The 14,486-nt window shown below is 26.1% G+C and overlaps 1 protein-coding gene across 1 annotated transcript in view; it reads left to right on the plus strand.

The window, feature by feature from the left end:
• Positions 1–974: 974 nt before the first annotated feature.
• LOC145249682 (N-methyl-L-tryptophan oxidase-like) overlaps positions 975–14,486 on the plus strand; it is an 80,509-nt gene continuing 66,997 nt past the window's right edge. The window contains exon 1 of the mRNA XM_080111479.1: positions 975–1,336. Coding sequence (XP_079967605.1) covers positions 1,184–1,336 — 153 coding nt within the window. The 5' untranslated portion in view covers positions 975–1,183. The remainder of the gene's footprint in view (positions 1,337–14,486) is intronic.

The following is a 14,486-nucleotide window of genomic DNA, read 5'->3' on the forward strand; positions in this document are numbered from 1 at the left end:
CAAAATATTTATTAACCAATTATATTGCATTGAATTGTGGTTTGGTTTCGTATGCACATTTGAGCCCATGTGAATGTTTGCTCACTTCTTCATAGGATGTTTTTTTTAAAAATTTTTACTTTGGAGTCATCAAGGCTTGAAGTCCACTCGAGGATAAGAGTTAATGAATGTAAGGTAGCAATGTAGTAATCGTTAATTGTGTAAATTGAGTAGAATTTGATTATTTATAGGGATGGTTCAAGAACTCGTTTACAATGGATTTGAAGGCTACCATGTTGTATTCGACTGGGAAACAGGCCAGCGGAACAGTGTTCCACAGGCAAGTAGTTATGGGAAAAAAGCTTTGTTCATGAAATCTGCATTTAGATTTAGGCGCAGATAGAGTGTAGGGTTCATTACAAACAAGTATTTCAAAGAGTTTTTAGGTGGAATAACATGGGAAGTGCTTGAAAAGTAAAATATACATAATTTGCATCGAATTTGAACTTCTATTCTAGTAGGCTTTATACGGCTTCGTTGTTGCGTGATGAGCATAGTGGATTGCGTGGCGAGCTGCGGGAACCCCACACATTCCGGCATTTCAGTTTCTTTGAAGAGACTTTTGGAACACCCTGTACTTAAAAGAAACTGAAATTTGTCGAATACCTGTTGTTAAAATTTCATGAAAGTTGAAGCTATCAGAATTTTGACTAAGCCTTTGACTAAAACTAAATTATGCTAAATATAACTAAAAATTGAACCCTTTACGCCTACCAGCTGTGCTTTAAAAGTCAAAACGATTTGTTAATTAGTTTAGGAATGAATCCTATGCATACAAAAATATAAATATAGCAAATTTTATAAAGATATAGATTGAATCTGCAACAAACATCTTCATCAGCAGCAGTAAATGGTTTTGAATGAAAATGCAACAAGAATTAAATGGTAGGTCCAAGGGAGATAACTCTATTGCGTTATTTTACTGCACTTGCGGTGCGTTTTGCATTGTGATAAAAAAACAAAAAAGCAATCATTTTTTTTTATTCGTCTTTATAGATAACACAACGTCATATTAACAATAAAAAGCGCCATTTTTATTCTTCTTCGTTTCAATCGACGGATAAATGTTTCGCAAATAATGTTTCAAAAATAATAACCGACAACAAAAGAAAGAAAAAGTTTCCAATAATAATAATAAAACAACATGTCAAAAAGCAATGAGCGGAATTATGGAGTTTATGATTTGTGCGTTATTGGTGCCGGAATGTGTGGGGTTCCCGCAGCTCGCCACGCAATCAACTATGCGCGTCACGCAACAACAAAGCCGTATAAAGTTTGTGTGATCGGACCTGAGGAGGTAAAAACAAAAAAAAAAAAACTTGTTTATTTTAAAATTGTTTATATTTTAAAAATTTTATTTAATTTAACAAACGCAATTTATTTAGAAATTCTCTAATTATTTCCTTTTGAAATATATATTTGGCGGTCCTGTACGAGAGTCCCCCCCCCCTAAAAGTGTGTGTTTTTCATCTTTTTTAAAAAAGTTTTGTTCAATGATTACTTAATTACCCCCAAAAATCAATGATTACTTATTAACCCCAAAAATTAAAAAAAAAAAAAAAAAAAAAAATGAATGACTTTTCTCGTTATAACGTTTTAGTCACGTGACACGTCGGTGAAGAAATGGATAGTAAGTCAGGTAGCAATGAAGTAGAATGTATAACGAGAAAGTGAACCCCCTTCTTAAAAGTCATTAATTTTTTTTTTTAATTAAAATTTCTTTTTTTTTTTGCTGATGAATTAAATCTGTAATATATGAAAATCACCGGAAAACACACACACACACACACACACACACACACACACACACACATTTTTAGGGGGAGCACTCTCGTACAAGTCAGCCATAGATTTTTATCTTCTGTTCAGATTTTACCTTTTTAATTAAAAATTCAGGCAAATAATCGATGTTAAAATGAGTTTCGTGGTTAGCACTTCTTAATACAAGTATAAAATTATTGGCAAAAGTTGTATGTGTCTATGACCTTCATATGAGTGTGTGTATGCCTGTGTACATTGTTGAATTGGTATGTGGGTGTGGGTGTGTTGATGCTTGAACTATAGCAGAGACGTTTATATGAACAAATGATTTATTAATGCATATATACATAAGGAAAAGATATACACATGTTGACTAACCCATGTCCGAGCGAGAAGTAAGAACCTCGTATATATTCATACGCCAGGGGCCACAACTCTTGCGCGTATGAAAGTAGTTCTATGATATTACTATCCCCTTACCAGATAGATAAAAAAAAAACATTGTTCAAATGTTTATTATATACACCAGTACATATGTTATTTATATCTTTTTGACCTATGTATTTCACGGCCACATTTTGTGTTATATGTTGATTGTTTTGGTGCTAGTTGGTGTAAGCTATTGTTTGTGTTAATGTGTTCACTTTGTGATGAGGTGATGTGATCATTGAAATGAACCTGTTTGCTGGTAGATGTTCCAGTCGCCCTTATTTGGACTCTGTTTTGTCTTTTTGAAGATCCATCTGGGAGTTGAAGGATGTATGATCTGGGTTCTTCACGTTTACTTAAAACTCTTGCTGGTTTCCATTTCCCTGTTTGATTATCTAGCATTCAAACATTTTGTCCAGGGGCAAGTGCTGGTAAAGCATAAGCTGTTCTGTCATGATATATTTTCTGCATATCCTGTCTATGTTCTAGTTGTTCATGGATATGTTCAGGGTTGGGAAATCTGAATTTTGGAATTTTTGCAATTATGTTTGATCCCATAGTGCGGTTGTTTAAAAGTTCAACAAGGCTTGGTAACTTGCGACTGATTGGTGTTGTTCGTAGACATAGCATTGCTAAATTAGGGTCTCTGCCTGCTTGCTTTGCCTTGATTAGTGTTCTTTTAACTGTTTGGATTTGACGCTCACAAAAGCCATTAGATTTTGGGAAATTTGGGGATGACGTTATGTGGTCAAATTGCCATTGTTGGGCAAATTCTCTGAATGCTTCACTGGAATATTGTGGTCCGTTGTCACTAATGACTGGTGGGAATACCATGCTCAGAGAAAATCTGTTTCATTGCTGAGATGACCATGTTGCTTGTAGTTAAGCGAGTCATTTTCCTTATAATTGGGAATTTGCTGTAGTAATCAGTAATTATTAGATATTCTTGATCATCACAGTGAAACAAGTCAGTTTCAACAACTTCCCATGCTCTGCTGGGGATGTCATGTGGTTGTAGAGTTTCCTTTGGTTGTGCTGGAAGATTTTCTTGACATATTGAACATTTCTTGATCATGTTTTCGATATCAGAATTAATCTTCTCCCAGTATACTGCATCCCTGGCTTGAAGACGTGTCTTTTCAATACATTGATGGCTGTAATGAAGCTGGTCTAAAATGATTTTCTGTTGGATTTCTGGGATAATAATCCTTGACCCCTTCATGATGATACCATCATTGACAGATAGTTCATCTCTGTATGACCAGTATGACCGTATTGCTGGCGGTACTTCCTTTATTGAATCTGGCCACCCTATTGTTATGATTTCTTGCAGCTGATCAAGTACTGGATCAGCCTTTGTTTCCTTTTTTATCTCATTCAGCCGCTCACTCCTGAATCTCACTAAATCGATTTGCACGTCTAAGTCAATTGTGTCTGTGTTTTCAGTGCTAGGGAGACGGCTCAGAGTATCAGCTAGAGTCATTTCCCGTCCTGGTATGTACTCTATTTGCATCTGATATGTAACTTGATCAGCATTCACTGCAGTCTAGGAGGTGCACTAGTCAGTGGCTTCTGTAAAATAATGATTAGTGGCTTATGACCGGTGAGTACCTTAAATTTACGGCCGTATAGGTATATGTGGAATCTTTGGACCCCAAATACAATTGCAAGAAGCTCTCTTTCTTTGCATGTGTAATGCTTTTCAGTGTTTGTTAGAGACTTTGATACATATGCAATAGGATTTTTGTTTTGCATTAATGCAGCTCCAAGTCCTTTTAAACGTGCGTCCATTTGTAGTGTTAGTATTTCAGTTGTGTTAAAATATGTTAACGTAGAATTTTGGCTAATTTCTGTTTTGAGTTTCTCAAAACATTCCTTGTGGTGTTCTTCCTTCTTTAATAGTCTTCTTAAAGTATGTGTCTTGTCAGCAAGGTTAGGAATAAATGGTGATAAGTATATGATAAGGCCTAAGAATTCTTGTAGCTCTTCCTTACAGGTTGGGTATGGCATGTTTTTTTTAGATCTTTGAGCTTTTCTGGATCCGGACTGACACCATTTTCACTATAGATCATCCTAAAGAAGGATATACTTTTTGATTTGATTTCACATTTTGTAGAATTGAACACGAGACCATTATTAGCAGCTACTTGCATGAACTTTTGTAGAATCTGGTTGTGTTCTTCATCCGTTTTGCTATAGACAACAACATCGTCAGCGATTCCCACTGCACCATCAACTTGTTCAAGTATCTAGTCCATCTTCATTTGGAAAATATCTTGTGATACACTCAATCCAAATGGTAGTCTCTGAAAACAGTACCTACTATAAGGAGATTGGAATATTGTTAGTGGTTGAGACTCACTGTCCAGCTGTATCGACCAATAACCAGCTTTAGCGTCCAGTTTAGAAAATAGCTTGGCATCTGCAAAATGGTGTGTTAGCTCTTCCACTGTAGGAATAGCATGATGTGGTCTTTTGAGTGCTGCATTCAGGTGTCTTGGGTCTAAACATATTCTCAGGCTCCCATCTTTTTTATGTGAGTATGCTGAACTCGAAATCCAGTCTGTTGGCTCTGTCACCTTTCTGATAATATTGTTTTCGACCATGTTATCAAGTTCCTGCTTTGTCTTGTCTTTTAGAGAAATTGGTGTTTTTCTAGGTGCATTGATGTGCGGTGATATGCTTTTGTTGAGTGATAGTCGCACAGACCCTGGCATGGAACCAATTTTATCAAACTGATCTGGGTGCATCTGCATCAGGTCTTTTATTGTATTGACTGGTGTTGCAGCAGGAGGCTGATGTCTATCCTCTTTCCTGATTGTGCAGTGACGGGTGACTAATTTGAGCTGTTCTAGTGAGGGTAATCCTAGAACTGCTGGCCCTTGTACGTCTACAATGTAAAAAACACTGTTGTGCCAGTCTGTTCCATTGTATTTGCATGGAATATTGATGCTACCATAGCGTTTTATCGGAGTACCATTATATGCTATTAGTTTGTTTTTCCTTGTTTTGTTTTCTATGTTTGGGAAGCCATAGGCATCCAATTTCTCCGGGAACATTCTACGAAATGTAGAGACTGGTAATGTGTTACCTTGGGCTCCTGTATCAATTTTCAACCTCAACCTGTGGACTCCGTTTCTGTTAGGTAATTTAATATTTACATAAACAAAAGCTTCGTCTCTCTGGGTGATAGAGAACGCTTTGATGCTGTTAAAATAAGGCTTTCAAGTTCTTCATCTATTCCTTGAGTATTACATATTGCATCAGTTTGGATGGGCCATCTTTTCTTAGACTGGTCTCTCTGATATTGTGATTGATATCCGGCTTTGACTTTTTGTAGTCTCTGTTTCGTGACTTCGATCTTTGCTGTGGTTTTGTTTTGCTTGATAAACAAACTGCTTCCCAGTGGTTATCTTTGCCACATGTTTTGCATTTTGATCCATATGCTGGGCAAGCTTCATGACGAAGTTCATGGCTTCACACGCATTGATAATTTCTGCTATGTACCGGAAGAAGAGAAATCGTTTGCAGCATATTTTGAAGGAATGAACATTTCTTTTGTATAGACTGCCAGCATTAGTCCAACTAGAAAAAAAAGTTTGTTTGCTATTACGCAAATTAGAGACTGCTGAATATAATAAATTTGTGAGCATTTTCTTTTGCTGATACAGTGAAACTCCTTACAGAAATTTTCAGCCCAAAAGTTCCCCTATTCCATAAAAGGTGGAAATGCTTGAATCTGGTTAAAAACGAAAATGATTTTGCAACCTACGGCTGTGATGAAATTAAATTATAAGATCTCAATACTAAATTTAAATACATGGAAAAAATTGAATCGACCAACAATATTGAGATCTCACTAAACAGTGAATACCATTAATGGCCATCAATCAATTTTGAGGGATGATTTCTGACCAACGTTACACTGCTGAGCACAACTAGAAAATAAAAGTTTACGTTCTGTAGTAGTAATTCTTCTAATGCACTCGCCTCCAATAGACAGAAAGTCTGTTCTGTTTGCTGTCAACACACAGGGGCTGGGAGAGGAAGAAGAGGAGGAAGAAGAAGCAGTAGACGTGGTTGGTTTTATGGGAAAGAGGTGAGACTAACCACGAGAATTCCCGAGATTTGAGAGGAATAAAAGACCGAACTCAGATTTATAGGCGACAGTGCTTTTGCTCAAGCAGAGAAAACGGTGAGAAGAGAGAAAATGCGCTCCCTAAAGAAAGTTCCGGCTCAATGTGAGAAAGAAAGTGAGTCTAAAGGACCCAGCAGTTTTCACCTTCTAAAGAATACCACAAATTTACTCGGTCAGACTGGGTGCATGAATTAGAATTATAGAACTAGCCAACTCTTAATTTTTGCCAAAAGATGGAAAATACAATGATAGATGCCCAAAATTTAAAAGACAAATTAAAAGGAAAATTATAATTAAATATCTAAAAAAGATATATTTCAACAATTTTTATTCAATATCTAAAAAAATGTATTAAAATATCATCTTCACTCAATTTACAAAATTGACTTATTTCACTATCTTCTACATTCAATATTTAAAAAAGATGTATTTCAATATCATCTTCATTCAATATCTTAAAAAGATGTATTAAAATATCATCTTCATTCAATATCTAAAAAAATGTATTAAAATATCATTTTTATTCAATATCTAAAAAAGATGTATTTAAATATTATCTTCATTCAATATTTAAAAAAAGATGTATTAAAATATCATCTTCATTCAATATCTAAAAAAGATGTATTTAAATATCATCTTCATTCAATATCTAAAAAAGATGTATTTAAATATCATCTTCATTCAATATCTAAAAAAGATGTATTTCAATATCATCTTCATTCAATATCTAAAAAAGATGTATTAAAATATCATCTTCATTCAATATCTAAAAAAGATGTATTTAAATATCATCTTCATTCAATATTTAAAAAAAGATGTATTTCAATATCATCTTCATTCAATATCTAAAAAAGATGTATTAAAATATCATCTTTATTCAATATCTAAAAAAGATGTATTAAAATATCATCTTTATTCAATATCTAAAAAAGATGTATTTAAATATCATCTTTATTCAATATCTAAAAAAGATGTATTAAAATATCTTCATTCAATATCTAAAAAAGTTGTATTAAAATATCATCTTTATTCAATATCTAAAATAGATGTATTTCAATATCATCTTCATTCAATATCTAAAAAAGATGTATTTAAATATCATCTTTATTCAATATCTAAAAAAGATGTATTAAAATATCTTCATTCAATATCTAAAAAAGATGTATTTAAATATCATCTTCATTCAATATCTAAAAAAGATGTATTTCAATATCATCTTTATTCAATATCTAAAAAAGATGTATTTCAATATCATCTTTATTCAATATCTAAAATAGATGTATTTCAATATCATCTTTATTCAATATCTAAAAAAGATGTATTAAAATATCTTCATTCAATATCTAAAAAAGATGTATTTAAATATCATCTTCATTCAATATCTAAAAAAGATGTATTTAAATATCATCTTTATTCAATATCTAAAAAAGATGTATTTAAATATCATCTTCATTCAATATCTAAAAAAGATGTATTTAAATATCATCTTTATTCAATATCTAAAAAAGATGTATTAAAATATCTTCATTCAATATCTAAAAAAGATGTATTTAAATATCATCTTCATTCAATATCTAAAAAAGATGTATTTAAATATCATCTTCATTCAATATCTAAAAAAGATGTATTTAAATATCATCTTTATTCAATATCTAAAAAAGTTGTATTTAAATATCATCTTTATTCAATATCTAAAATAGATGTATTTCAATATCATCTTCATTCAATATCTAAAAAAGATGTATTAAAATATCATCTTTATTCAATATCTAAAAAAGATGTATTAAAATATCATCTTTATTCAATATCTAAAAAAGATGTATTAAAATATCATCTTTATTCAATATCTAAAAAAGATGTATTTAAATATCATCTTTATTCAATATCTAAAAAAGATGTATTTAAATATCATCTTTATTCAATATCTAAAAAAGATGTATTTAAATATCATCTTTATTCAATATCTAAAAAAGATGTATTAAAATATCATCTTTATTCAATATCTAAAAAAGATGTATTAAAATATCATCTTTATTCAATATCTAAAAAAGATGTATTAAAATATCATCTTTATTCAATATCTAAAAAAGATGTATTTAAATATCATCTTTATTCAATATCTAAAAAAGATGTATTAAAATATCTTCATTCAATATCTAAAAAAGATGTATTTAAATATCATCTTCATTCAATATCTAAAAAAGATGTATTTAAATATCATCTTCATTCAATATCTAAAAAAGATGTATTTCAATATCATCTTTATTCAATATCTAAAAAAGATGTATTAAAATATCTTCATTCAATATCTAAAAAAGATGTATTTAAATATCATCTTCATTCAATATCTAAAAAAGATGTATTTAAATATCATCTTCATTCAATATCTAAAAAAGATGTATTTAAATATCATCTTTATTCAATATCTAAAAAAGATGTATTAAATTATCTTCATTCAATATCTAAAAAAGATGTATTTAAATATCATCTTCATTCAATATCTAAAAAAGATGTATTTAAATATCATCTTCATTCAATATCTAAAAAAGATGTATTTAAATATCATCTTTATTCAATATCTAAAAAAGTTGTATTTAAATATCATCTTTATTCAATATCTAAAATAGATGTATTTCAATATCATCTTCATTCAATATCTAAAAAAGATGTATTAAAATATCATCTTTATTCAATATCTAAAAAAGATGTATTAAAATATCATCTTTATTCAATATCTAAAAAAGATGTATTAAAATATCATCTTTATTCAATATCTAAAAAAGATGTATTTAAATATCATCTTTATTCAATATCTAAAAAAGATGTATTTAAATATCATCTTTATTCAATATCTAAAAAAGATGTATTAAAATATCATCTTTATTCAATATCTAAAAAAGATGTATTAAAATATCATCTTTATTCAATATCTAAAAAAGATGTATTAAAATATCATCTTTATTCAATATCTAAAAAAGATGTATTAAAATATCATCTTTATTCAATATCTAAAAAAGATGTATTTAAATATCATCTTTATTCAATATCTAAAAAAGATGTATTTCAATATCATCTTTATTCAATATCTAAAATAGATGTATTCCAATATCATCTTCATTCAATATCTAAAAAAGATGTATTAAAATATCTTCATTCAATATCTAAAAAAGATGTATTAAAATATCTTCATTCAATATCTAAAAAAGATGTATTTAAATATCATCTTTATTCAATATCTAAAATAGATGTATTTCAATATCATCTTCATTCAATATCTAAAAAAGATGTCTTAAAATATCATCTTTATTCAATATCTAAAATAGATGTATTAAAATATCTTCATTCAATATCTAAAAAAGTTGTATTTAAATATCATCTTCATTCAATATCTAAAATAGATGTATTTCAATATCATCTTCATTCAATATCTAAAAAAGATGTATTAAAATATCATCTTTATTCAATATCTAAAAAAGATGTATTTCAATATCATCTTTATTCAATATCTAAAAAAGATGTATTTCAATATCATCTTTATTCAATATCTAAAAAAGATGTATTTCAATATCATCTTCATTCAATATCTAAAAAAGATGTCTTAAAATATCATCTTTATTCAATATCTAAAAAAGATGTATTAAAATATCATCTTTATTCAATATCTAAAATAGATGTATTTCAATATCATCTTCATTCAATATCTAAAAAAGATGTATTAAAATATCATCTTTATTCAATATCTAAAAAAGATGTATTAAAATATCATCTTCATTCAATATCTAAAATAGATGTATTTCAATATCATCTTCATTCAATATCTAAAAAAGATGTATTAAAATATCATCTTTATTCAATATCTAAAAAAGATGTATTAAAATATCATCTTTATTCAATATCTAAAATAGATGTATTTCAATATCATCTTTATTCAATATCTAAAAAAGATGTATTAAAATATCATCTTTATTCAATATCTAAAAAAGATGTATTTAAATATCATCTTTATTCAATATCTAAAAAAGATGTATTAAAATATCTTCATTCAATATCTAAAAAAGTTGTATTAAAATATCATCTTTATTCAATATCTAAAATAGATGTATTTCAATATCATCTTCATTCAATATCTAAAAAAGATGTATTTCAATATCATCTTTATTCAATATCTAAAAAAGATGTATTAAAATATCTTCATTCAATATCTAAAAAAGTTGTATTAAAATATCATCTTTATTCAATATCTAAAATAGATGTATTTCAATATCATCTTCATTCAATATCTAAAAAAGATGTATTTAAATATCATCTCTATTCAATATCTAAAAAAGATGTATTAAAATATCTTCATTCAATATCTAAAAAAGATGTATTTAAATATCATCTTTATTCAATATCTAAAAAAGATGTATTTCAATATCATCTTCATTCAATATCTAAAAAAGATGTATTTCAATATCATCTTTATTCAATATCTAAAAAAGATGTATTTAAATATCTTCATTCAATATCTAAAAAAGTTGTATTAAAATATCATCTTTATTCAATATCTAAAATAGATGTATTTCAATATCATCTTCATTCAATATCTAAAAAAGATGTATTAAAATATCATCTTCATTCAATATCTAAAAAAGATGTATTTCAATATCATCTTTATTCAATATCTAAAAAAGATGTATTAAAATATCTTCATTCAATATCTAAAAAAGTTGTATTAAAATATCATCTTTATTCAATATCTAAAATAGATGTATTTCAATATCATCTTCATTCAATATCTAAAAAAGATGTATTAAAATATCATCTTCATTCAATATCTAAAAAAGTTGTATTAAAATATCATCTTCATTCAATATCTAAAAAAGATGTATTTCAATATCATCTTTATTCAATATCTAAAAAAGTTATATTAAAATATCATCTTCATTCAATATCTAAAAAAGATGTATTAAAATATCATCTTCATTCAATATCTAAAAAAGATGTATTAAAATATCATCTTCATTCAATATCTAAAAAAGATGTATTTCAATATCATCTTCATTCAATATCTAAAAAAGATGTATTTCAATATCATCTTCATTCAATATCTAAAAAAGATGTATTAAAATATCATTTTCATTCAATATCTAAAAAAGTTGTATTAAAATATCATCTTCATTCAATATCTAAAAAAGATGTATTAAAATATCATCTTCATTCAATATCTAAAATAGATGTATTTCAATATCATCTTCATTCAATATCTAAAAAAGATGTATTAAAATATCATCTTTATTCAATATCTAAAAAAGATGTATTAAAATATCATCTTCATTCAATATCTAAAATAGATGTATTTCAATATCATCTTCATTCAATATCTAAAAAAGATGTATTAAAATATCATCTTTATTCAATATCTAAAAAAGATGTATTTCAATATCATCTTTATTCAATATCTAAAAAAGATGTATTAAAATATCATCTTTATTCAATATCTAAAAAAGATGTATTTAAATATCATCTTTATTCAATATCTAAAAAAGATGTATTAAAATATCTTCATTCAATATCTAAAAAAGTTGTATTAAAATATCATCTTTATTCAATATCTAAAATAGATGTATTTCAATATCATCTTCATTCAATATCTAAAAAAGATGTATTTCAATATCATCTTTATTCAATATCTAAAAAAGATGTATTAAAATATCTTCATTCAATATCTAAAAAAGTTGTATTAAAATATCATCTTTATTCAATATCTAAAATAGATGTATTTCAATATCATCTTCATTCAATATCTAAAAAAGATGTATTTAAATATCATCTTCATTCAATATCTAAAAAAGATGTATTAAAATATCTTCATTCAATATCTAAAAAAGATGTATTTAAATATCATCTTTATTCAATATCTAAAAAAGATGTATTTCAATATCATCTTCATTCAATATCTAAAAAAGATGTATTTCAATATCATCTTTATTCAATATCTAAAAAAGATGTATTAAAATATCTTCATTCAATATCTAAAAAAGTTGTATTAAAATATCATCTTTATTCAATATCTAAAATAGATGTATTTCAATATCATCTTCATTCAATATCTAAAAAAGATGTATTAAAATATCATCTTCATTCAATATCTAAAAAAGATGTATTTCAATATCATCTTTATTCAATATCTAAAAAAGATGTATTAAAATATCTTCATTCAATATCTAAAAAAGTTGTATTAAAATATCATCTTTATTCAATATCTAAAATAGATGTATTTCAATATCATCTTCATTCAATATCTAAAAAAGATGTATTAAAATATCATCTTCATTCAATATCTAAAAAAGTTGTATTAAAATATCATCTTCATTCAATATCTAAAAAAGATGTATTTCAATATCATCTTTATTCAATATCTAAAAAAGTTATATTAAAATATCATCTTCATTCAATATCTAAAAAAGATGTATTAAAATATCATCTTCATTCAATATCTAAAAAAGATGTATTAAAATATCATCTTCATTCAATATCTAAAAAAGATGTATTTCAATATCATCTTCATTCAATATCTAAAAAAGATGTATTTCAATATCATCTTCATTCAATATCTAAAAAAGATGTATTAAAATATCATCTTCATTCAATATCTAAAATAGATGTATTTCAATATCATCTTCATTCAATATCTAAAAAAGTTGTATTAAAATATCATCTTCATTCAATATCTAAAAAAGATGAATTAAAATATCATCTTCATTCAATATCTAAAATAGATGTATTTCAATATCATCTTCATTCAATATCTAAAAAAGATGTATTAAAATATCATCTTTATTCAATATCTAAAAAAGTTGTATTTAAATATCATCTTTATTCAATATCTAAAAAAGATGTATTTAAATATCATCTTCATTCAATATCTAAAAAAGATGTATTAAAATATCATCTTCATTCAATATCTAAAAAAGTTGTATTAAAATATCATCTTCATTCAATATCTAAAAAAGATGTATTAAAATATCATCTTCATTCAATATCTAAAATAGATGTATTTCAATATCATCTTCATTCAATATCTAAAAAAGATGTATTTAAATATCATCTTTATTCAATATCTAAAAAAGTTGTATTTAAATATCATCTTTATTCAATATCTAAAAAAGATGTATTTAAATATCATCTTTATTCAATATCTAAAAAAGATGTATTTAAATATCATCTTCATTCAATATCTAAAAAAGATGTATTTAAATATCATCTTCATTCAATATCTAAAAAAGATGTATTAAAATATCATCTTTATTCAATATCTAAAAAAGATGTATTTAAATATCATCTTTATTCAATATCTAAAAAAGTTGTATTTAAATATCATCTTTATTCAATATCTAAAAAAGATGTATTTAAATATCATCTTCATTCAATATCTAAAAAAGATGTATTAAAATATCATCTTTATTCAATATCTAAAAAAGATGTATTAAAATATCATCTTCATTCAATATCTAAAAAAGATGTATTTAAATATCATCTTTATTCAATATCTAAAAAAGATGTATTTAAATATCATCTTCATTCAATATCTAAAAAAGATGTATTTCAATATCATCTTCATTCAATATCTAAAAAAGATGTATTTAAATATCATCTTTATTCAATATCTAAAAAAGATGTATTTCAATATCATCTTCATTCAATATCTAAAAAAGTTGTATTTAAATATCATCTTCATTCAATATCTAAAAAAGATGTATTTAAATATCATCTTCATTCAATATCTAAAAAAGATGTATTTCAATATCATCTTCATTCAATATCTAAAAAAGATGTATTAAAATATCATCTTCATTCAATATCTAAAAAAGATGTATTTAAATATCATCTTCATTCAATATTTAAAAAAAGATGTATTTCAATATCATCTTCATTCAATATCTAAAAAAGATGTATTAAAATATCATCTTTATTCAATATCTAAAAAAGATGTATTAAAATATCATCTTTATTCAATATCTAAAAAAGATGTATTTAAATATCATCTTTATTCAATATCTAAAAAAGATGTATTAAAATATCTTCATTCAATATCTAAAAAAGTTGTATTAAAATATCATCTTTATTCAATATCTAA

This window comes from Euprymna scolopes, chromosome 28 (genome assembly GCF_053919585.1).
Source record: "Euprymna scolopes isolate OS-2025 chromosome 28, ASM5391958v1, whole genome shotgun sequence".
NCBI lineage: Eukaryota > Metazoa > Mollusca > Cephalopoda > Sepiida > Sepiolidae > Euprymna > Euprymna scolopes.